Source organism: Cherax quadricarinatus, chromosome 43, assembly GCF_038502225.1.
Source record: "Cherax quadricarinatus isolate ZL_2023a chromosome 43, ASM3850222v1, whole genome shotgun sequence".
Lineage (NCBI taxonomy): Eukaryota > Metazoa > Arthropoda > Malacostraca > Decapoda > Parastacidae > Cherax > Cherax quadricarinatus.
In genome coordinates this window covers 7,583,601-7,608,823 of record NC_091334.1, presented here as the reverse complement: position 1 = coordinate 7,608,823, position 25,223 = coordinate 7,583,601, and the positions used below count along the sequence as shown (strand labels likewise).

Sequence of the window (25,223 nt, the reverse complement as noted above, 5' to 3'; positions counted from 1 at the left end):
ACATCCACGCACTTTCAAACATCCAAATTTTATAAAGTATTTCTTTTCCTTCTTTTTAGTAGTTTATACAGGAGAAGGGATTACTAGCCCATTGCTCCTGGCATTTAGTCGCCTCCTACGACACGCATAGCTTACGGAGGAAGAATTCTGTTCCACTTCCCCATGGAGATAAACAGAAATAAATAAGAACAAGAACTTTTTTTTATATTTTAAAGAACAAGAACTAGGAAGAAAAAAAGAAGAAAACCCAGAGGGGTTAGTATAAACATGCTTGTACATGCATGCGTAGTGTGACCTAAGTGTTAGTAGAAGTAGCAAGAAATACCTGGAACCTTGCATGTTTATGAGACAGAAAATGACACCAGCAATCCTACCATCATGTAAAACAATTACAGGTTTGTGTTTCACACTCATTTGGTAGGACGGTAGTATCTCCCTGGGTGGTTGTTGTCTACCAACCTACTATATATATATATATATATATATATATATATATATATATATATATATATATATATATATATATATATATATATATATATATATATATATATATATATATATATATATATATATATATATATATATATATATATATATATATATATAAGATGCTTTATGACGTCACTGGAGACATCCTGGGCCATGTGTCTCCAAGTATCGAAGTCACCTGTGTCTCCTAGTATCCCTTATGGAGCACTCTCCTTAAAGATGCCTTGATGCCGGCGAGGGGCTCTTGATCTAAGGAAGTGGAACTGTCATCAACTTCCTTGGATCGAGCCTGATTGCCGCATTTTTTGTATATTAAGTGAAAATATGGGATAAATTTCCACTGCATAATTTTTTCTGGAGTTCATTACTACTACTACCACTAATAATAATATTATTAATTACTATTATTGTATTATTTAGAAGCGTTAATTAAGCCTGTAGAAGACAGTATTTGGGACGCTCAGGGACTGACTACCTCATATCTGCACCTCCACGACTGAAGAGGCCTGCTGAGCAGGCGAAACGTCTCGTCAGTACTGACTCACGTGTCTTGCTCATCTGGGAGATAATGAGATTTTATCCAAAGCAAAGAATGGTAGCTCCAGTTCTCTGGATCAAGAACCCTTCAATGGTGTCGCGTCTGGGAAATAAAACGTTCAGTTTATATTGTTTATAATTTATTGGTTCCATCCATCAATTTCTTCACAGCTTATCAACTGACAACAAAAACATAGGCCGGGTTAGGCCTATACACGATAATAATAATAATATATATATATATATAATAATATGATAATCAAAAATAATTATAAAAGTATTAATGATGAAAAAACTTGGTGAGAGCCTCGAGCTAATCGGTGACCATGTTTGACCTGGTGGCTGGGCCCGGACTGGAGACAGTGACCGTCCTACTCTGGCCACCGAGAACTGTTTCCTGCGTGACCGTGTCCGAGTGGCTTCGTAATTGTCACGATTCGCCGAGCTTGGTGACCATGTCAAGGCTTCACGTCCATTCCCGTCCCGATAACAAAGCCGAGTGCGGCAATCATATAAAGGCTTCGCGTTCATTCCTGTCGTGATAACGAAGCCGAGTGCGGCAACCGTATAAAGGCTTCACGTCCATTCCCGTCCTGATCAGTCCACCAGGGAACCTCATCCTTCAGCACTCCACCGGGCCAGCCACCACAAAACACACATGTGTCGTGGACCGCCTGCCGGTCCACCAACGTAAGAACAGGCCCAATACTAGCGTACGTAATTACAAAAATATATCGTAACTCTTGGTGGACCAAGAGGCGGACCACTGTCACTACACTAGATACATGTAAAACTAAATGCCACACCAAGAAGAAGTACAAACAAGCTCCAAAAGGAGAATAAAATCCACAATACCGTGGCTGGAACAGTTCACCAAAAAACCCAATTTGGAGTCGAAACTTTAGCCGGCGTTTCAGTCCTTCATGGACATTATAAATGGTCCACGACGGACCGAAACGTCGTAGCAACGTTTCCATCTCTAAATTAACGGCCGTGAAAGGTTCCAGAAGTTCTTATCTATTTATAGAAAGAGATATGAGGAATGAGTTATATGGAAGGGAGAGAGAGAGAGAGAGAGAGAGAGAGAGAGAGAGAGAGAGAGAGAGAGAGAGAGAGAGAGAGAGAGAGAGAGAGAGAGAGAGAGAGAGAGAGAGAGAGACTGAGACTTTGAAACATTCCTATCTCATTCAAATGGAATGAGTTTGTAGAGAGACAAATGAGACTGAAAGAGGAATGCTTTTCACGTGGAAGAGCAACAGCCACAAAACAATGACTTAAGAGAGGGCTCTTGGTCTTTCGTTACGTTAGACATGGACTCGCACACACACGTTACACTCAAAGCCAATAGTATAGATATTGCTGACACGTTCAAGGAAGAGTGAGCAGCGAGGCAGCATGCCATGAACGGCTGGGTTCTGGTGTCATGAACGGCTGGGTTCTGGCGCCATGAACGGCTGGGTTCTGGTGTCATGAACGGCTGGGTCCTGGCGCCATGAACGGCTGGGTTCTGGTGTCATGAACATTTGGGTCCTGTCGCCATGAACGGCTGGGTTCTGGTGTCATGAAAAGCTGGCTCCCAGCATCATGAACAGCTGGCTCCCAGCATCATGAACAGCTGGCTCCCAGCATCATGAACAGCTGGCTCCCAGCATCATGAACAGCTGGCTCCCAGCATCATGAACAGCTGGCTCCCAGCATCATGAACAGCTGGCTCCCAGCATCATGAACAGCTGGCTCCCAGCATCATGAACAGCTGGCTCCCAGCATCATGAACAGCTGGCTCCCAGCATCATGAACAGCTGGCTCCCAGCATCACATTGCCTAAACTTTCCCAAAACAAGATTCCAAATTTCTGACCACTTCCCCCTCCCCCTTGAACACCCATATATAAAAATCCATTATCATCTAAGCTCAGCCAAGGTAATCCTACGAAAATTAATTAAGATAATCACATTTTACACTGCTTTAGACAATTACTAAAACGTAATATAACAGGTTTAGCCCTATTTTTGGAAACGTAATGGAGACAAGAGTCGGATTTTTAAATTTTGGTCATCAAAGGTAAAAATATTTTTTTGGGGGGAGGAGGGAGGGGGGAAGATAATTAATGGCAAATACAAGTATGTTACAAGAAGAGCATAGTGATTGTTATGCTAGCTTAGCCTATCAGAACCAAAAATCCACATAAAAAAAACATTCTTCCCTATCATCTGACCACAAATAATGCATTTCTCATTTGATTAAAGATTTCTTTATATATATTTATATATATATTTTTTTTTTTTACATTCACAAAATAATTGGCAGAGATCTACCATCATTCCTATTAACATTACAACTGGTCTATTTCTGAATATACCTTGATTCAACTATATATACCGCTAATTAATCTTAGGTAAATCTAGTATAATTTTGAAAAAAAAAGCATCTGAAACTGTACATAAAGACTAGCGGTGCGTGCAACACTCGCTCAACTACAAGCAAACACTCTTTACAGAACTATCAAACACTAGTCAACTAACTCAACCTCAAACAAGATCAACACTAACAACCATGTTGTAACAGTTACACCTTCTGTTGCCTCTCTCGCATCAACCATACACAAAATACACAAAATACAGGATATCCTTATATATATATATATATATATATATATATATATATATATATATATATATATATATATATATATATATATATATATATATATATATATATATATATATATATACATATCATTGAGAAAGAAAGATATTGAAAATAATATTATTATTGTTAGAGGAACGCCCGTGTTGAGAGCGGTGTTAGGTTCGTCTGAGAGGGTTGTGAATGGCGTCGTAGAACAGGTTGACTGGATTAGTCAGCATCCAGTCTTGGGCCTGGTGAGTGTGTGGCCGTCGATCCCCCGACGTTCAGGTACTTAACGGATATTCCTGAAAGAGTTCATACTTCATATCCTTACGGCCAGCCTATGAAAGCAGCCATAATGTTTTACAATATGAAAAAAACGTAAACAAATAAAAAGGCCCTCTCGTTTAATGGCTCTTGTAAAGAGGAGTTGGTCTGACTGCCCCAGTCTGCTGCCAGAGGTAATATTGTTCACATGTAGGATTTGCATAAACCCAAAATAAATTACACACTTCAAAATCAGCAGGAAAAAGTCACTCTCACACACGGGAGGGGATTAAAAAATATAGAAAATCTTTGTTTTGCTCCTCAACTTCAGCGAGGATGAGTCTGTCAACCTCACACGACAACCATAACAATTGCAGTTCCGACTGTAACAACGACAGTTCCACACCAAACAAACGACACACGAGATTACGCATGACACCCATAATACTGTCAGTTCAGCACTCAAAATTGACAACAGCTATAAAGCTTAACAAGGTCAGCTTCATTAATGCTTACAGAAATAAAGCTTGTCTCACTTCTACCTTACAAAGTTTGCGCATCTCTACACAAGTCGACTTTAAAAAAAAAAAGAGTCAAGTTAAAACTTTGATTATTCCCAGCAAACCCGACACTTTAAAACCCACAACATCGCCTTAATACACAAAAATATCTTCAGAGAAAGACTTAAAAGTTTGATGAGAAAACACGAAGCCTCCAGATATATCACACGCATGCAAGAGGAGTCTCGAGGATTTATTTTATATCCTTTTTTTTGAAGTCGTAACAATGATATGGTAGTTTCATGCTTCCTAAAACGGAGATCAAAGTGATTCTTGTTCTTAAGTACCTATAATGATCTATACCTAGCGGTCGTTAGGTGTCTAGGTGACTTAATTTCACCAGTACGGTCAAATATGTCTCACTATGTACACATGAAATGAGGCCAGAGTAACTCTTCTCTGTACTGGAATTTACAGGAATGCGATGACATGGTGAGTAACTTGAGCACCGGTGATGTCTTGTGATGTTAAGAGTGACCTCCATGCACTAGGTGAGGTCAGAGTGACCTCGGCTCCCAGAGGCCGGCCAGCCACGAAATCAATAGTCCGGTTTAAGATAGATTTTTATGAGGGAGTGGAGAGAGAGGCAGGTTAAGTAGGCATGGATGCCACGCCCTGTTATGTTCCCTCACTCTGTGCTCTCTCCTGCCCTGCATTGCACTTCTTGGTGCCCTGCATTGCACTTCTTGGTGCCCTGCATTGCACTTCTTGGTGCCCTGCATTGCGGTGCTGTCCAAGATGCGGTTTCTGTACAAAACGAGAAATTTCTTACAAACTTCAGAAGTGACTTAATTTACGTATTTAACCGGCAAGTATGTTTGTGTTTGTGTGAGGGTCCTCACACAGCTGTGTTTGCTGGGGTTCCAGTCTCAGCTCCTGGCCCCTCCATTTCAACTACGATTACCTCTATTATATGTTTCTTGCATCTTGGTTCATATCGTACCCAGTCTTGTAACCATTTACTGTTTTTTTTTTTTTTGCCTCCAAGGATTTTTAATCAAGTTCATTCTGCTTATTCTCCATCCTAAGGCTGAAGAAATATTCCCTAACATTCCTGCGGACTATCTACATTCTTAGCCTCGATATGTGTCCCTTTTGCCTCTGTGCCTCTGTGCCTCAGGTGTTATAGCCTTTTATCCATCGGTTTTATCTAAACCTCATAAGTATTATGAAGGTCGTAATCATAGCTCACCTGATTTGTCGCTTTTTCGAGCGTCAGGTTTAGTTCCTTTAGTAGCTGAAGCCTCTGAGCTCCAGTACAAGGTTTCTGCAAACCTCTCTCTTAAATAGTTTTAAAGTGTGTTGGATCATCAGTGTGTTGGACCAGCAGTGTGTTGGACCAGCAGTGTGTTGGACCAGCAGTGTGTTGGACCAGCAGTGTGTTGGACCATCAGTGTGTTGGACCAGCAGTGTGTTGGACCAGCAGTGTGTTGGACCATCAGTGTGTTGGACCATCAGTGTGTTGGACCAGCAGTGTGTTGGACCAGCAGTGTGTTGGACCAGCAGAGTGTTGGACCAGCAGTGTGTTGGACCAGCAGTGTGTTGGACCAGCAGTGTGTTGGACCAGCAGTGTGTTGGACCAGCAGTGTGTTGGACCATCAGTGTGTTGGACCAGCAGAGTGTTGGACCATCAGTGTGTTGGACCAGCAGTGTGTTGGACCATCAGTGTGTTGGACCAGCAGTGTGTTGGATCAGCAGTGTGTTGGACCAGCAGTGTGTTGGACCATCAGTGTGTTGGACCAGCAGAGTGTTGGACCAGCAGTGTGCTGGACCATCAGTGTGTTGGACCAGCAGTGTGTTGGACCAGCAGTGTGTTGGACCAGCAGTGTGTTGGATCAGCAGTGTGCTGGACCAGCAGTGTGTTGGACCATCAGTGTTGGACCATCAGTGTGTTGGACCATCAGTGTGTTGGACCATCAGTGTGTTGGACCAGCAGTGTGTTGGACCATCAGTGTGTTGGACCAGCAGAGTGTTGGACCAGCAGTGTGTTGGACCAGCAGTGTGTTGGACCAGCAGTGTGCTGGACCATCAGTGTGTTGGACCATCAGTGTGTTGGGCCAGCAGTGTGCTGGACCATCAGTGTGTTGGACCAGCAGTGTGCTGGACCATCAGTGTGTTGGACCAGCAGTGTGCTGGACCATCAGTGTGTTGGACCAGCAGTGTGTTGGACCAGCAGTGTGCTGGACCATCAGTGTGTTGGACCAGCAGTATGCTGGACCATCAGTGTGTTGGACCAGCAGTGTGTTGGACCAGCAGTATGCTGGACCAGGATGGTTCTGTGGGTTCCGTGACGGACCAGACGTAGTAAGTCCAGTTAAGTCTTCAGGGATTTAAAACACTGGAGAAACTCTCCCTAACTTCACATATACTTCGATCTTATGTGGATTGTATTGGTTTCTGGTGATATGTTTGGTGTTATGTTTACTCACAGATCTTTCCCTCTGCACGATATCTGTAGAGTCTCCCCTGTCAGGTTGTTCTCTAGCACCGGTCTTCTCCCTCCCTCTCTCTAATAACTGGTATGCCTAATGATTTAGGTTTAAATGTAGAAACTGTTTGTGTACTCATCTATATGTTGTATTGTCGAGTCATAGCTCCTGGCTCCGTCTATGAGTGCGTGAGAGTGTGTACGTGTGCGTGTGTGTGTAATACACCCACCCATTACACCTCACTCTCAGGATCTACTTGTACACCAACACTGGTACACTCAACCAAACTACGCTGTGCTGTACACCTGTACCTGTACGACACCTGTGATACACCTGCGCACTCAGTATACAATCCTACAGCTACACAACTGTACGCCTTATTCCATATTCTACACCTTAGTACACCCAATACACCTGTCATACACACACTACACACCTGTCATACACTCACTACACACCTGTCATATACTAACTACACACCTGTCATACACTCACTACACACCTGTCATATACTCACTACACACCTGTCATAAACTCACTACACACCTGTCATATACTCACTACACACCTGTCATAAACTCACTACACACCTGCAATACACACACACTACACACCTGGCCTCTGGTTACCAGTGCTTATCCTCGTAAAATTATAATAATTTTAGGCATATATATATATATATATATATATATATATATATATATATATATATATATATATATATATATATATATATTATATATATATATATATATATATATATATATATATATATATATATATATATATATATATATATATATATATATATATATATATATATATGGATATGTCGTGCCGAATAGGCAGAACTTGCTATCTTGGCTTAAATAGCAACGCTCATCTTGCCATATAGGACAAGTGAAAATTTGTGTATGCAATAATTTCGCCAAAATCATTCTGAACCTAACGAAAAAAATATATTTGATTGTGTTTGTTTAGTATTAAATTATTGTAAACGTATTTAAAATATATTTAGTTGGATTAAGCTAAAATAAAATTCTCTTGTTATAAGAAGGTTAGATAAGTTTTCTAAAACTCTTTTGGTGCAAAATTAAAAATTCTTACATTAACATTAATGAAAAAAATATGTCTTTAAATGTATAAGAGAAAATTTTAGAAAGGACTTAATTTTAAATGAGTTCTTGCTAATTGACCAGTTTTACATATTCGGCACGACATATATATATATATATATATATATATATATATATATATATATATATATATATATATATATATATATATATATATATATATATATATATATATATATATATAATTATTAAGTGATGTACGTGGTGGATATGTGGGTCGTGATGAGTGATGGGTGGGTCGAGGTGGGTGATGGGTGGGTCGAGGTGGGTGATGGGTGGGTCGTGGTGATGGGTGGGTCGTGGTAGTGATGGGTGGGTCATGGTGGGTGATGGGTGGGTCGAGGTGGGTGATGGGTGGGTCGAGGTGGTGATGGATGGGTCGTGGTGGTGGTGGGTGATGGGTGGGTCGAGGTGGGTGCTGAGTAGGGGGAGTGGTGATGGTAATGATAATGGTGGTAGTGATGGTCGTAATTGTGGTGGTAGCAATGGTGATGGTAGTGATGGTGGTGGTTGTGGTGGTGGTAGTGGGTGGTAGTAATGATGATAGTAGTGATGGTGGTAGTAATGGTGATGGTAGTAATGGTGGCGGTAGTAATGGTGGTGGTAGCAATGGTGATGGTAGTGGTGGTAGTAGTGGTGGTAGTAGTGGTGGTGGTAGTGATGGTGGTAGTGGTGGTAGTGATTGTGATAGTGGTGGAAGTAATGGTGGTAGTAATGGTGACAGTAATGGTGGTGGTGGTAGTAATGGTGTTAGCAATGGTGGGGGTAGTAATGGTGGTAGTAATGGTTGTGGTAGTAATGGTGGTAGTAACGGTGGTAGTAAAATGGTAGTAATGGTGGTTGTAGTAATGGTGGTTGTAGTAATGGTGGACACAATGGTGGTGGTAGTAATGGTGGTAGTAATGGGTGGTGGTGGTAGTAATGATGGTGATGGTAGTAATGGTGGTAGTAATGTTGGTGGTGGTAGTAATGGTGGTGGTAGTAATGGTGGTGGTAGTAATGGGTGATGGTGGTAATAATAGTGGTAGTAATGGGTGATGTTGGTAATAATAGTGGTAGTAATGGGTGATGGTGGTAGTAATGGCAGTAATGGGTGATGGTGGTAATAATAGTGGTAGTAATGGGTGATGGTGGTAATAATAGTGGTAGTAATGGGTGATGGTAGTAGTAATGGTGGTAGTAATGGGTGATGGTGGTAATAATAGTGGTAGTAATGGGTGATGGTAGTAGTAATGGTGGTAGTAATGGGTGATGGTGGTAATAATAGTGGTAATAATGATGGTAGTAATGGTAGTAATAATGGTGGTAATGGTGGTAGTAATGGTGGTAGTAATGGTGGTAGTAATGGTGGTTCAACAATATTATCTCTCACTTATCATATTCAACAATGTAGTTGTACCATGAACAATACGGTAGTACCATGAACAATACGGTAGTACCATGAACAATACGGTAGTACCATGAACAATACAGTAGTGGTGACGTGAACAATACGGTAGTCGTACCGTGAACAATGCGGTAGTCGTAGCGTGAACAATACGGTAGTACCATGAACAATCCGGTAGTACCATGAACAATACGGTAGTCGTGGCGTGAACAATACGATAGTCGTGGTGTGAACAGTACCGTAATCGTAGCGTAAACAACACGGTAGTCGTGGAGTGAACAATGCAGTAGTCGTAGCGTGAACAATACAGTAGTACCATGAACAATACGGTAGTCGTAGCGTGAACAATACGGTAGTCGTAGCGTGAACAATACGGTAGTCGAAGCGTGAAAAATACGGTAGTCGTAGCGTAAAGAATACGGTAGTCGTAAATTATTGCTTCTGGATCAGTCGTCGACCTTCTTACAATATCCCTAAAGCAACCCCAAATTTATTTCTGCATTACCGATACGCAGTTGAATTTTTTTAATGATCCTGGTAAAAAAAATATATTGAGAATCTAACTCAAAATAAAAAAAATTAGCGAAGTCTATTGTCGACAACTCTTAACTTTTTCCCTGTGCAAAAATTATTTTTTTTCCGTATTTTCAACGACTGATGAGGGATTTACCAGTACCTCGTAGATGGGTGATCTGTGAGGGATTTACCAGTACCTCGTAGATGGGTGATCTGTGAGGGATTTACCAGTACCTCGTAGATGGGTGATCTGTGAGGGATTTACCAGTACCTCGTAGATGGGTGATCTATGAGGGATTTACCAGTACCTCGTAGATGAGTGATCTGTGAGGGATTTACCAGTACCTCGTAGATGGGTGATCTATGAGGGATTTACCAGTACCTCGTAGATGGGTGATCTATGAGGGATTTACCAGTACCTCGTAGATGGGTGATCTGTGAGGGATTTACCAGTACCTCGTAGATGGGTGATCTGTGAGGGATTTACCAGTACCTCGTAGATGGGTGATCTGTGAGGGATTTACCAGTACCTCGTAGATGGGTGATCTGTGAGGGATTTACCAGTACCTTCTGCAACTGATGACTGACACAATACACCAGTGGAACTGGGAAAGCGCGTCGTGGCCAGAACCCTTGGTAAACCAATGGTGAAACTAGTAGAAGGTATAGTATACTAGTAGAAGGTGTAGCATACTAGTAGAAGGCAGAGTAAACTAGTTGAAGGAATGGTAAACTAGTGGAAGGTATGGTACACCAGTGGCAGAGCTTAGCAGGTAAGTTTTAGCAGTGGTTGTGAATAAGTTGAAGCAACCACCACTGGAGTTGAGAGTTCTTCACCACCTCACTATCCACTGTTTCCTGTCAGCACGATGAAGGGTTACACTGACAACATTTCCACCCGACAGAGGAGCAGCAGCAGCAGTATCAGCACCAATAGCAACAACCTTTCGAGCGCTAGGTTAGAAGAGTGCCAAGACGGCAGGGATAACCTCAAGCCGAGCGAAACATTGCAATAGAAACGAAGCCCAGGGAAAAGCGATACGTTTTTAAAGAAGGCACGTGCCGAGTGTAGCGAGTGATACAAATGGTACTAAGTGTACTACAGTGGTACTATGTGTACTACAGTGGTACTATGTGTACTACAGTGGTACTATGTGTACTACAGTGGTACTATGTGTACTACAGTGGTACTATATGTACTACAGTGGTACTAGAACACAATGGAACACTATCTAGTTGAACAAAATCATGAGGTTTGTGACTGGTTGGTTGGGCGGTCAGTCTCTAACACAAATACTGCGTATATATATATATATATATATATATATATATATATATATATATATATATATATATATATATATATATATATATATATATATATATATATATAAATATTTTTTTTTTCTGACCTTGGTATTTCAAAATATTGAGACTAATTTTTTTACAGAAATGATATACATCAGTAATATAAATTGTTTGTTTACAAGTGTACACGCAACTCAAGCTCTGAACAACATTTGATTTGGAAGTGTTGCAGTGATTAAGAGGACACACCTGGAACACCAGCTGGTCTAGTGTTGCCACCTGGAACACCAGCTGGTCTAGTGTTGCCACCTGGAACACCAGCTGGTCTAGTGTTGCCACCTGGAACACCAGCTGGTCTAGTGTTGCCACCTGGAACACCAGCTGGTCTAGTGTTGCCACCTGGAACACCAGCTGGTCTAGTGTTGCCACCTGGAACACCAGCTGGTCTAGTGTTGCCACAACTTTGGATTGGAATTTCTCGAGATTGCTCCGACTTCATAAATATATTTGGAATAAGGATGAAATATTATGAATTATATATGTCTTTATATATAGTTCTTGTGTAATATAACTTTTCTTAATAAAATTTGAACAAGGACTTTATAAACACTTCATATATATATATATATATATATATATATATATATATATATATATATATATATATATATATATATATATATATATATATATATATATATATATATATATATATATATATATATATATATATATATATATATATATATATATATGAAATTATGTTAACTACATGTTTCTTTAAATGTGTTCAAAACTATAATAACAAGAGAAGAGGATTTAGAAAATCCATGATAGTTGTGAGTTGTTTTGGTCAGTGATGATGGCAGGTGTTCTGTTGGTGCTTGGGTGGAGGGAGGGAGGAGGGGGTAGGGAGGTCGCCCACCCTCCACACACACACACATACACACATACATACACACACACACACACACACACACACACACACACACACACACACACACACACACACACACACGCACACGCACACACACACACCATCATCATCATCATGGTCCAGGCAACAGATGCCACCACCAGCAGAGACGCTCACGACGGGAGAATCAAAGTATTGGTCCTCCTCATCAATTTTCTTGGTTTTACCTACAGAACACTGCTGTTCGTGTGCGTGCGCGCGCGGTGCCGCTGGTGGAGGTGCTGCTGCCTTTTATGATACCCTTTACCAAGTGTTTTCCTTGACGAAGGTGGACAGTAGGCCCAGGGCCACCAGCACGTGAGGGCAGGTCAACACAGACGCCCTGTTGGGGGAGCGGTTCTGCAGGAAGAAGGTAAGAAAGGAGAACGCTATTATTGTACAAGTACACAGGTGAGCTTCACAGGCTGGAGGTAAGTTCGCCAATCTGCTATCGCAAAACAAACGCCTAATGTTTGTGTTTTGGGGGTACTGTTGCTGATCATTCCGTACATTGTTTGAAGCAATACTGACTTGAAAGGTGAGTGACATTCAACTTATTAATAGTTAAGATCTTTGGAGGGGACTGAGGGATCTTTAATATGCCACCACCAACAATGGAGTGAGCACAGACGTACAGGAACACATTTACGGTTGGAATTCAAGTCTCAAGTGTGTGGAGACTGTGTGCTCTCGTCTTGAGAGGAGAGAGAGAAAAAAACTATCCTAAGGAACTTATGCTAACGTACGGTCGCGATGCAGAACACAGCTATTATCTAACTAGAGGTCAGGCGGCAGACTCGGGTCACAACACTCACTCAAGAAGCACTCAGGTCAAAGGTCATACCCGCGACAGGGAGACCACAGTGTCTGTGGACTCCTAGCTACACTACCACCGAGAGATAGAGTCTTACCAAGACATGCATTTTGTACAGGGTTGAGTTAAGAGCAGCCACCGTGACCTAGTCTCGCTACACAAATTAAAACATACAGGCGTGCTATTACGTCTATCAATGTGGCAACGAACTGTTTAAGAGTCTATTTTAAAGAGAGGGTAGGGAGGGAGGGAGCGGCCTTGGCAGATGAACCGTTAATTATTTATTAACTTCTAGACTAATTTAGAATTGCATTGACTTTTAACAGATGTTCTTCATGCCCAACTGAGGCAGAGCTTTGATGAGTGAAGCAGAGGTTTGCAGGTGTCTACAACCGGTTTGAGGTGTCCACAACCGATTGGAGGTATCCACAACCGGTTATAGGTGTCCACAACCGGTTAGCAAGTACGGAAACCAACCACTGAGAAGACCGACTGACTAGCTAGTCCCCCCCCGGCGATGCTATGTTAAGCCTCCTAGATTAGGTTGCAAGTGTGTGTGTTGAAACTTAAGTTGCAAACACTGTGTGTGTGTGTGTGTGTGTGTGTGTGTGTGTGTGTGTGTGTGTGTGTGTGTGTGTGTGTGTGTGTGTGTGTGTGTGTGTGTGTGTGTGTGTGCGTGTGTTTATGTGTAAGTGTGAGTGCCCGTGTGTGTATGTGTGTTCCTCCTCGCCCCATCACCTCCCACATTCTGCTGCTATTGCAGTAACGTCGTGGCTACGTTACGACGTGTCACGTAACAATAACATCATGTAAGACAACGCATGCAGTAACACAACATAGTAACATCCTGGTAATATCGACTGGAATCATTTAACAATGACATGATATTGAACCATGATTCAGTGAACCATGATTCAGTGAACCATGATTCAGTGAACCATGATTCAGTGAACCATGATTCAGTGAAGATTTTACGTCACAGCGATCATCTGATGATGCCACTGCAATAGCGGAAGAATGTAGTGCTGACGAGACAGCACTAGACGTAATGTCGACGTAATGTTACGTCTACTTGCAGAAAATGACTGACTTCGTGTATTTTAAAATATTCTCGGAGTAAGATTTCTTCAAACGTTCTTATTTTTAACAGTTTATTTCTTGGTAAATTAATTATGGATCTATGGTAATTATGACCATTATCAATCATAACTGACAGATAATGATTATGCTTTATCACCTTTCTCTTCCAATATTAAACTTGCTGATATTAGAATCAAATTAACTATTTGAGAAGTTAATATATAAAACTGTTTATCGAATATTAGTTTACTTTATTGCTGGTTTAATAATTTAATTTATCACTGGTAGCACCTGGTTCCTAGTATATATATATATATATATATATATATATATATATATATATATATATATATATATATATATATATATATATATATATATATATATATATATATGTATATATATATATATATATATATATATACACATAATCAACATGTACGAAATACCTGTTGACTATCATCTACAAGAACATAATCAACAATAAGAACGTCAATAACAGCAGCAGTGGTTAGTTACAAACACAGACATCAACAAACAAGCAATAAGTTATAACCAATGGAAATAAATGGTATAAAATACCGACACAATGGAAATATAAACACAAATGCAGTATAATGTGATCCTTTATTGACAACGTTTCACCCACACAGTGGGCTTTTTCAAGTCACACACGAATCTACCTGGGGTTGGAAGGTACGAGAGTATTTATAGACAGAATGTTGTAATGACTGCAACAAATTATATGTGGGCGAAACATCAAGAGACCTCCAAACCCGTATTTCAGAACACCAATATGCAAGCAGGACTGACGATACAAGGAATGCCTGTGTACAACATCGCAATTCACACAACCATTTAATTAACTACAGAAACTCAAGACTTATAGCCACAGAAGACAACACTCAATACAGAAGAATCCTGGAATCATCGTTTATCTCTATAACCAACAATTTCAACCAGAACAATGGCTTCTATAACATAGCTGAACCACTCGCCAAGAAACTTCTTCATCGCTATCCCACATAAGAACACTGCAGAAGGTCTACAACTTGTCCAACACCCCTGCCAAGCTACCCAAGAGTCTATAACCCCACCCGGTAGATCATCAGATGCAGCATTCTTCACCTGACTTCAACATTCTGTCTATAAATACTCTCGTACCTTCCAACCCCAGGTAGATTCGTGTGTGACTTGAAAAAGCCCACTGTGTGGGTGAAACGTTGTCAATAAAGGATCACATTATACTGCATTTGTGTTTATATTTCCAAGTTATAACCAAACCAAAGAACACAATATAAAACAAAAACTATTAAACACTTGTATCACAAGTTAGTTTAAAAATGCATTAACCTAAAGCTATTTAACACGTTCTCTAGAATTGTTAAATTCAGTTTATTAACAGTTATGTAAGAGCTGACAGTAAAGTTAACTTGGTCAATCTCTTCTTTAGTTACTCCACCAAGTTTAATTATCAGTTTCCCTTCACAGTCTGTAATATTAACTTGGTTCTGCATTTGTCATATTTTTACATTTCCTGACGCGGGTCTTAGTCACGTGATGACCCACAGTTTTGGAGCTTTTGGTCAGCTGACCGATGCCTTCTGCTAGCTTACTCCTCCACCTCTTTAAAAGTTATACATTCCTCAATAGTCTGGAATTTTTGTAAGGATAATTTATTATACTGGTGAAGACAAGGGCAGAGGAGTAAGTGAAACATGGCATGATATATCCGTAGACTTTACGCGGCTGTCTAGTGGATTTCTGATTCACGAAATCGTAATGACACGATTGCAAATAAACCATACCACGGGCGGGGCTTGAACCCGAATTGTGAAAACTCCAGACCCACGTATTAGCATTGGACTGTGTTACAACCCTGCCTGGTCTCAGACCGGCCCGCGGGGGCGTTGATCCCGAAACTCTCTCCAGGTAAACTCCAGGAAATCTAACATGAAAAATAATACAAAGATACATCTTTTTGTAACATTTTGCAAATTGCAAAACTCTAACTAGTGATTGCAAAACTCTGACTAGTGATTGCAAAACTCTGACTAGTGATTGCAAAACTCTGACTAGTGATTGCAAAACTCTTAACTAGTGATTGCAAAAATCTAACTAGTGATTGCAAAACTCTGACTAGTGATTGCAAAACTCTAACTAGTGATTGCAAAACTCTAACTAGTGATTGCAAAACTCTAACTAGTGATTGCAAAACTCTTAACTAGTGATTGCAAAACTCTAACTAGTGATTGCAAAACTCTAACTAGTGATTGCAAAACTCTAACTAGTGATTGCAAAACTCTAACTAGTGATTGCAAAACTCTAACTAGTGATTGCAAAACTCTAACTAGTGATTGCAAAACTCTAACTAGTGATTGCAAAACTCTAACTAGTGATTGCAAAACTCTAACTAGTGATTGCAAAACTCTAACTAGTGATTGCAAAACTCTAACTAGTGATTGCAAAACTCTGACTAGTGATTGCAAAACTCTAACTAGTGATTGCAAAACTCTAACTAGTGACTGCAAAACTCTAACTAGTGATTGCAAAACTCTGACTAGTGATTGCAAAACTATGACTAGTGATTGCAAAACTATGACTAGTGATTGCAAAACTATGACTAGTGATTGCAAAACTATGACCATTGATTGCAAAACTATGACTAGTGATTGCAAAACTATGACCATTAATTGCAAAACTATGACTAGTGATTGCAAAACTATGACTATTGATTGCAAAACTATGACCATTAATTGCAAAACTATGACCATTAATTGCAAAACTATGACCATTAATTGCAAAACTATGACTATTGATTGCAAAACTATGACTATTGATTGCAAAACTATGACTATTGATTGCAAAACTATGACTATTGATTGCAAAACTATGACTATTGATTGCAAAACTCTAACTAGTGACTGCAAAACTCTAACTAGTGATTGCAAAACTCTGACTAGTGATTGCAAAACTCTAACTAGTGATTGCAAAACTCTGACTAGTGATTGCAAAACTATGACTAGTGATTGCAAAACTATGACTAGTGATTGCAAAACTATGACTAGTGATTGCAAAACTATGACCATTAATTGCAAAACTATGACTAGTGATTGCAAAACTATGACTATTGATTGCAAAACTATGACCATTAATTGCAAAACTATGACCATTAATTGCAAAACTATGACCATTAATTGCAAAACTATGACTATTGATTGCAAAACTATGACTATTGATTGCAAAACTATGACTATTGATTGCAAAACTATGACTATTGATTGCAAAACTATGACTATTGATTGCAAAACTCTAACTAGTGACTGCAAAACTCTAACTAGTGATTGCAAAACTCTGACTAGTGATTGCAAAACTCTAACTAGTGATTGCAAAACTCTGACTAGTGATTGCAAAACTATGACTAGTGATTGCAAAACTCTGACTAGTGATTGCAAAACTATGACTAGTGATTGCAAAACTATGACTAGTGATTGCAAAACTATGACTAGTGATTGCAAAACTATGACCATTAATTGCAAAACTATGACTAGTGATTGCAAAACTATGACTATTGATTGCAAAACTATGACCATTAATTGCAAAACTATGACCATTAATTGCAAAACTATGACCATCAATTGGAAAACTATGACTATTGATTGCAAAACTATGACTATTGATTGCAAAACTATGACTATTGATTGCAAAACTGTCTAAATATTTCACGCTGTGAAGGGAAATTGATCTCTAAAGTTGGTGGAGTAACTAAAGTAAAGACTGATCAAGTTAACTGTGATGTCAGCTCTTCCAAAAGTATTGATAATCTAAATTTAACAATTCTAGAGACCTGCTTAACCAACTTTAACATAATTTATCCGTAAACAAACTTGTGATAAACCGTTGTAACAGTTGTAGTTTATTTTATGTGAGTCAGTTATTTATTGTTTCTTGTTATTGTCTGTGTTTCTTGTTGTTGTCTGTGTTTCTTGTTGTTGTCTGTGTTTCTTGTTGTTGTCTGTGTTTCTTGTTATTGTCTGTGTTTCTTGTTATTGTCTGTGTTTCTTGCTGTTGTCTGTGTTTCTTGTTATTGTCTGTGTTTCTTGTTATTGTCTGTGTTTCTTGTTGTTGTCTGTGTTTCTTGTTATTGTCTGTGTTTCTTGTTGTTGTCGTCTGTGTTTCTTGTTATTGTCTGTGTTTCTTGTTATTGTCTGTGTTTCTTGTTGTTGTCGTCTGTGTTTCTTGTTATTGTCTGTGTTTCTTGTTGTTGTCTGTGTTTCTTGTTATTGTCTGTGCTTGTTGTTGTTGTCTGTGTTTCTTGTTGTTGTTTGTGTTTCTTGTTGTTGTCTGTGTTTCTTGTTGTTGTCTGTGTTTCTTGTTGTTGTCTGTGCTTCTTGTTATTGTCTGTGTTTCTTGTTGTTGTTTGTGTTTCTTGTTGTTGTTTGTGTTTCTTGTTGTTGTCTGTGTTTCTTGTTGTTGTTTGTGTTTCTTGTTGTTGTCTGTTTTTTTGTTATTGTCTGTGTTTCTTGTTGTTGTCTGTGTTTCTTGTTGTTGTCTGTGTTTCTTGTTGTTGTTTGTGTTTCTTGTTGTTGTCTGTTTTTTTTTGTTATTGTCTGTGTTTCTTGTTGTTGTCTGTGTTTCTTGTTGTTGTCTGTGTTACTTGTTGTTGTCTGTGTTTCTTGTTATTGTCTGTGTTTCTTGTTATTGTCTGTGTTTCTCGTTATTGTCTGTGTTTCTTGTTGTAGTCTGTGTTTCTTGTTGTTGTCTGTGTTTCTTGTTGTTGTCTGTGTTTCTTGTTGTTGTCTGTGTTTCTCGTTATTGTCTGTGTTTCTTGTTGTAGTCTGTGTTTCTTGTTGTTGTCTGTGTTTTTTGTTATTGTCTGTGTTTCTTGTTATTGTCTGTGTTTCTTGTTATTGTCTGTGTTTCTTGTTATTGTCTGTGTTTCTCGTTATTGTCTGTGTTTCTTGTTGTAGTCTGTGTTTCTTGTTGTTGTCTGTGTTTCTTGTTGTTGTCTGTGTTTCTTGTTGTTGTCTGTGTTTCTCGTTATTGTCTGTGTTTCTTGTTGTAGTCTGTGTTTCTTGATGTTGTCTATGTTTTTTGTTATTGTCTGTGTTTCTTGTTATTGTCTGTGTTTCTTGTTATTGTCTGTGTTTCTCGTTATTGTCTGTGTTTCTTGTTGTAGTCTGTGTTTCTTGTTGTTGTCTGTGTTTTTTGTTATTGTCTGTGTTTCTCGTTATTGTCTGTGTTTCTTGTTATTGTCTGTGTTTCTTGTTGTTGTCTGTGTTTCTTGTTGTTGTCTGTGTTTCTTGTTGTTGTCTGTGTTTCTTGTTATTGTCTGTGTTTCTTGTTATTGTCTGTGTCTCTTGTTGTTGTCTGTGTTTCTTGTTGTTGTCTGTTTTTCTTGTTGTTGTCTGTGTTTCTTTTTATTGTCTGTGTTTCTTGTTGTTGTCTGTGTTTCTTGTTATTGTCTGTGTTTCTTGTTATTGTCTGTGTTTCTTGTTGTTGTCTGTGTTTCTTGTTGTTGTCTGTTTTTCTTGTTGTTGTCTGTGTTTCTTGTTATTGTCTGTGTTTCTTGTTATTGTCTATGTTACTTGTTATTGTCTGTGTTTCTTGTTATTGTCTATGTTACTTGTTATTGTTTGTGTTTCTTGTTGTTGTCTGTGTTTGTTGTTGTTGTCTGTGTTTCTTGTTATTGTCTATGTTACTTGTTATTGTCTGTGTTTCTTGTTGTTGTCTGTGTTTGTTGTTGTTGTCTGTGTTTCTTGTTATTGTCTGTGTTTGTTGTTGTTGTCTGTGTTACTTGTTATTGTCTGTGTTACTTGTTATTGTCTGTGTTTCTTGTTATTGTCTGTGTTTCTTGTTATTGTCTGTGTTTCTTGTTATTGTCTGTGTTTCTTGTTGTCGTCTGTGTTTCTTGTTGTTGTCTGTGTTTCTTGTTGTTGTCTGTGTTTCTTGTTATTGTCTGTGTTTCTTGTTGTTGTCTGTGTTTCTTGTTGTCGTCTGTGTTCCTTGTTGTTGTCTGTGTTTCTTGTTGTTGTCTGTGTTTCTTGTTGTTGTCTGTGTTTCTTGTTGTTGTCTGTGTTTCTTGTTGTCGTCTGTGTTCCTTGTTGTTGTCTGTGTTTCTTGTTATTGTCTGTGTTTCTTGTTATTGTCTGTGTTTCTTGTTGTCGTCTGTGTTTCTTGTTGTTGTCTGTGTTTCTTGTTGTTGTCTGTGTTTCTTGTTGTTGTCTGTGTTTCTTGTTGTTGTCTGTGTTTCTTGTTGTTGTCTGTGTTTCTTGTTGTTGTCTGTGTTTCTTGTTGTCGTCTGTGTTCCTTGTTGTTGTCTGTGTTTCTTGTTGTTGTCTGTTTTTGTTATTATCACCAATTTCGTGATAACAACAAAGAAAGTCGAGAAAAAACGTGAATAACAAAAAATTATTAAAAGAAAGTGAAGAACACAAATACGTGAATAGCAAAAATAAGTAAAGAAAATGTTAACAAATGCGCAAAGAATAAAAATACGGAGAGACCAAAAATACGGAAAGAACAAACATACGCGAAGAACAAAAATATGCGAAGCAGAAAATAAGTAAAGAAACATAAGAAAAAACACAAAGAACAAAAATATGTTAACAAAAATACGTGAAGAACAAAAATACGAGAACAAAAATATGCAAAATACGCAAAGAAAAATGAAACTATTTGAAGAAAAAAATACACGAAGAGCAAAAATACGCGAAAAATAAGAATACGAGAAAATAAAAATACGTTAAGAACAATAATCCGTAAAGAACAAAAATTCGTGTAGAACAAAAATACGTGAAGAACAAAATTATGTGAAAACAAAAATACGTGAAGAACAAGAATACGTGAAAAAATACGTGAAGAACAAGAATACGTGAAAAAATACGTGAAGAAAAAAATGCACAAGCAAAAATACGTTAATAGGAACAAAAATACGGTAATCACAGCACGTAAATAAGAACACAAACGTATGTAAAAAACAAAACAGATAAATAATAATAACACAAACATGTAAATAAAAGCACAAAAACTTGAAAATAATAACAAATGTCGTAAATAAGACAAACACAGATAAATAAGAACAGGAAGGCTAAAATAGGCAAACAAATAAAGACAAAAATAAGAACATAAAGCACAAAAATAAGAACATAAAACACAAAAAAATAACATAAAACACGAAAATAAGAACATAAAACACAAAAATAAGAACATAAAACACAAAAATAAGAACATAAAATACAAAAATAAGAACATAAAACACAAAAATAAGAACATAAAAAACAAAAATAAGAACATAAAATACAAAAATAAGAACATAAAATACAAAAATAAGAACATAAAACACAAAAATAAGAACATAAAACACGAAAATAAGAACATAAAACACAAAAATAAGAACATAAAAAACAAAAATAAGAACATAAAACACAAAAATAAGAACATAAAACACGAAAATAAGAACATAAAACACAAAAATAAGAACATAAAACACAAAAATAAGAACATAAAACACAAAAATAAGAACATAAAACACGAAAATAAGAACATAAAACACAAAAATAAGAACATAAAACACAAAAATAAGAACATAAAACACAAAAATAAGAACATAAAACACAAAAATAAGAACATAAAACACAAAAATAAGAACATAAAATACAAAAATAAGAACATAAAACACAAAAATAAGAACATAAAACACAAAAATAAGAACATAAAACACAAAAATAAGAACATAAAACACAAAAATAAGAACATAAAACACAAAAATAAGAACATAAAACACGAAAATAAGAACATAAAACACGAAAATAAGAACATAAAACACGAAAATAAGAACATAAAACACGAAAATAAGAACATAAAACACGAAAATAAGAACATAAAACACGAAAATAAGAACATAAAACACGAAAATAAGAACATAAAACACGAAAATAAGAACATAAAACACAAAAATAAGAACATAAAACACAAAAATAAGAACATAAAACACAAAAATAAGAACATAAAACACGAAAATAAGAACATAAAACACAAAAATAAGAACATAAAACACAAAAATAAGAACATAAAACAAAAATAAGAACATAAAACACAAAAATAAGAACATAAAACACAAAAATAAGAACATAAAACAAAAAAAATAACATAAAACACAAAAACAAATAAAAACATAACTAAGAACATAAAAGATAAATAAAACATTTAACAAATAAAAAGAGATAATCACATAAAACATAAAAACACAAACAAGGACATAAAACAAATAAAAACATAGACATACGTAAACAGAAAAGACATAAGTACGCAAATAAACACTTAAAAAACTCATATAAACGAACATAAAAACACGCAAATAAACTCATAAAAACACATGCATGCGCACATAAATACGTACATACGCACATAAACACATACATACACACATAAACACATACATACACACATAAACACATACATACACACATAAACACATACATACACACATACATACACACATAAACACATACATACACACATAAACACATACATACACACATAAACACATACATACACACATACATACACACATAAACACATACATACACACATAAACACATACATACACACATAAACACATACATACACACATACATACACACATAAACACATACATACACACATAAACACATACATACACACATAAACACATACATACACACATACATACACACATAAACACATACATACACACATAAACACATACATACACACATAAACACATACATACACACATAAACACATACATACACACATACATACACACATAAACACATACATACACACATAAACACATACATACACACATAAACACATACATACACACATACATACACACATAAACACATACATACACACATAAACACATACATACACACATAAACACATACATACACACATAAACACATACATACACACATAAACACATACATACACACATAAACACATACATACACACATAAACACATACATACACACATAAACACATACATACACCCATAAACACATACATACACACATACTTACACACATAAACACATACTTACACACATAAACACATACATACACACATAAACACATACATACACACATACATACACACATAAACACATACATACACACATAAACACATACATACACACATAAACACATACATACACACATAAACACATACATACACACATAAACACATACTTACACACATAAACACATACATACACACATAAACACATACTTACACACATAAACACATACATACACACATAAACACATACATACACACATAAACACATACTTACACACATAAACACATACATACACACATAAACACATACATACACACATAAACACATACTTACACACATAAACACATACTTACACACATAAACACATACATACACACATAAACACATACTTACACACATAAACACATACATACACACATAAACACATACATACACACATAAATACGTACATACACACATAAACACATACATACACACATACATACACACATAAACACATACATACACACATAAACACATACATACGCACATAAACACATACATACACACATAAACACATACATACACACATAAACACATACATACACACATACATACGCACATAAACACATACATACACACATAAACACATACATACGCACAAAAACACATACATACACACATAAATACGTACATACACACATAAACACATACATACACACATAAACACATACATACACACATAAACACATACATACACACATAAACACTTACATACACACATAAACACATACTTACACACATAAACACATACATACACACATAAATACGTACATACACACATAAACACATACATACACACATAAACACATACATACACACATAAACACATACATACACACATAAACACATACATACACACATAAACACATACATACGCACATAAACACATACATACACACAAACACATACATACACACATAAACACATACATACACACATAAACACATACATACACACATAAATACATACATACACACATAAACACATACATACACACATAAACACATACATACGCACATAAACACATACATACACACATAAACACATACATACACACATAAATACGTACATACACACATAAACACACACATACACACATAAACACATACATACACACATAAATACGTACATACACACATAAACACACACATACGCACATAAACACACACATACGCACATAAACACATACATACGCACATAAACACACACATACGCACATAAACACACACATACGCACATAAACACACACATACGCACATAAACAAGTAAAGAGATACAATAAATAAGCGACAAACTAAACAACAAAGAAATAAGTAAACAAATAATAAAGAATCTTCAACCTTAAAATATTAAAATTTAATAAAGTCTTGTAAAAAAAAAAAAAAACATATTTAAATTTAATAAATCAAAAAGTATGTAATTTAATAAAATATTATTAATAATAAAGCAGAAAAATGGTACAATTTAATAAAAAAATATTGAAATATAATAAAATCTTACTTAAACCAAAAAAAAAAAAATCTTATTACGGTTTAACAAAGTTAGAATAAAAAAAACCAGACAAATGTAATAAAATATTTATTTTAAGTTTAAGTAGAAGAACAATAAAGTTAAATTATTAATAAATAATAAAGCGTCAGTAATATCAAGATAATTACTTTATTAAAGAAGTATGAAGCGGATCTTAGGAGAAGTGCTCTTGATCCCGGCGTGAGGAGCTATACTCCCATCCCATTAAACCTTATTAGTTCCCTCAGCCTCTGTGATACCCCTCCAGGGTTTAGCGCTTTCCAAACTAATAATAATAATAATAATAATAATAATAATAACAATAATAATAATAATAATAATAATAATAATAATAATAATAACAATAATAATAATAATAATAATAATAATAATAATAATAATAACAATAATAATAATAATAATAATAATGACAATAATATAATAATAATAATAATAATAATAATAATAATAATAATAATAACAATAATAATAATA

General features: G+C 36.6%; 1 protein-coding gene across 6 annotated transcripts in view; it reads right to left on the bottom strand.

The window, feature by feature from the left end:
- Positions 1-1,152: 1,152 nt before the first annotated feature.
- Positions 1,153-25,223, bottom strand: part of LOC128694114 (chondroadherin) — a 159,904-nt gene continuing 135,833 nt past the window's right edge. For 3 of the 6 annotated variants that reach the window (XM_070093537.1, XM_070093540.1, XM_070093538.1), the window contains 2 exons: positions 12,404-12,575; positions 1,153-3,962 (listed from right to left, as the gene is read on the bottom strand). In XM_070093537.1, coding sequence (XP_069949638.1) covers positions 12,480-12,575 — 96 coding nt within the window. In that variant the 3' untranslated portion in view covers positions 1,153-3,962; positions 12,404-12,479. The remainder of the gene's footprint in view (positions 3,963-12,403; positions 12,576-25,223) is intronic. The other 3 variants (XM_070093539.1, XM_070093541.1, XM_070093542.1) reach the window with 1 other exon arrangement.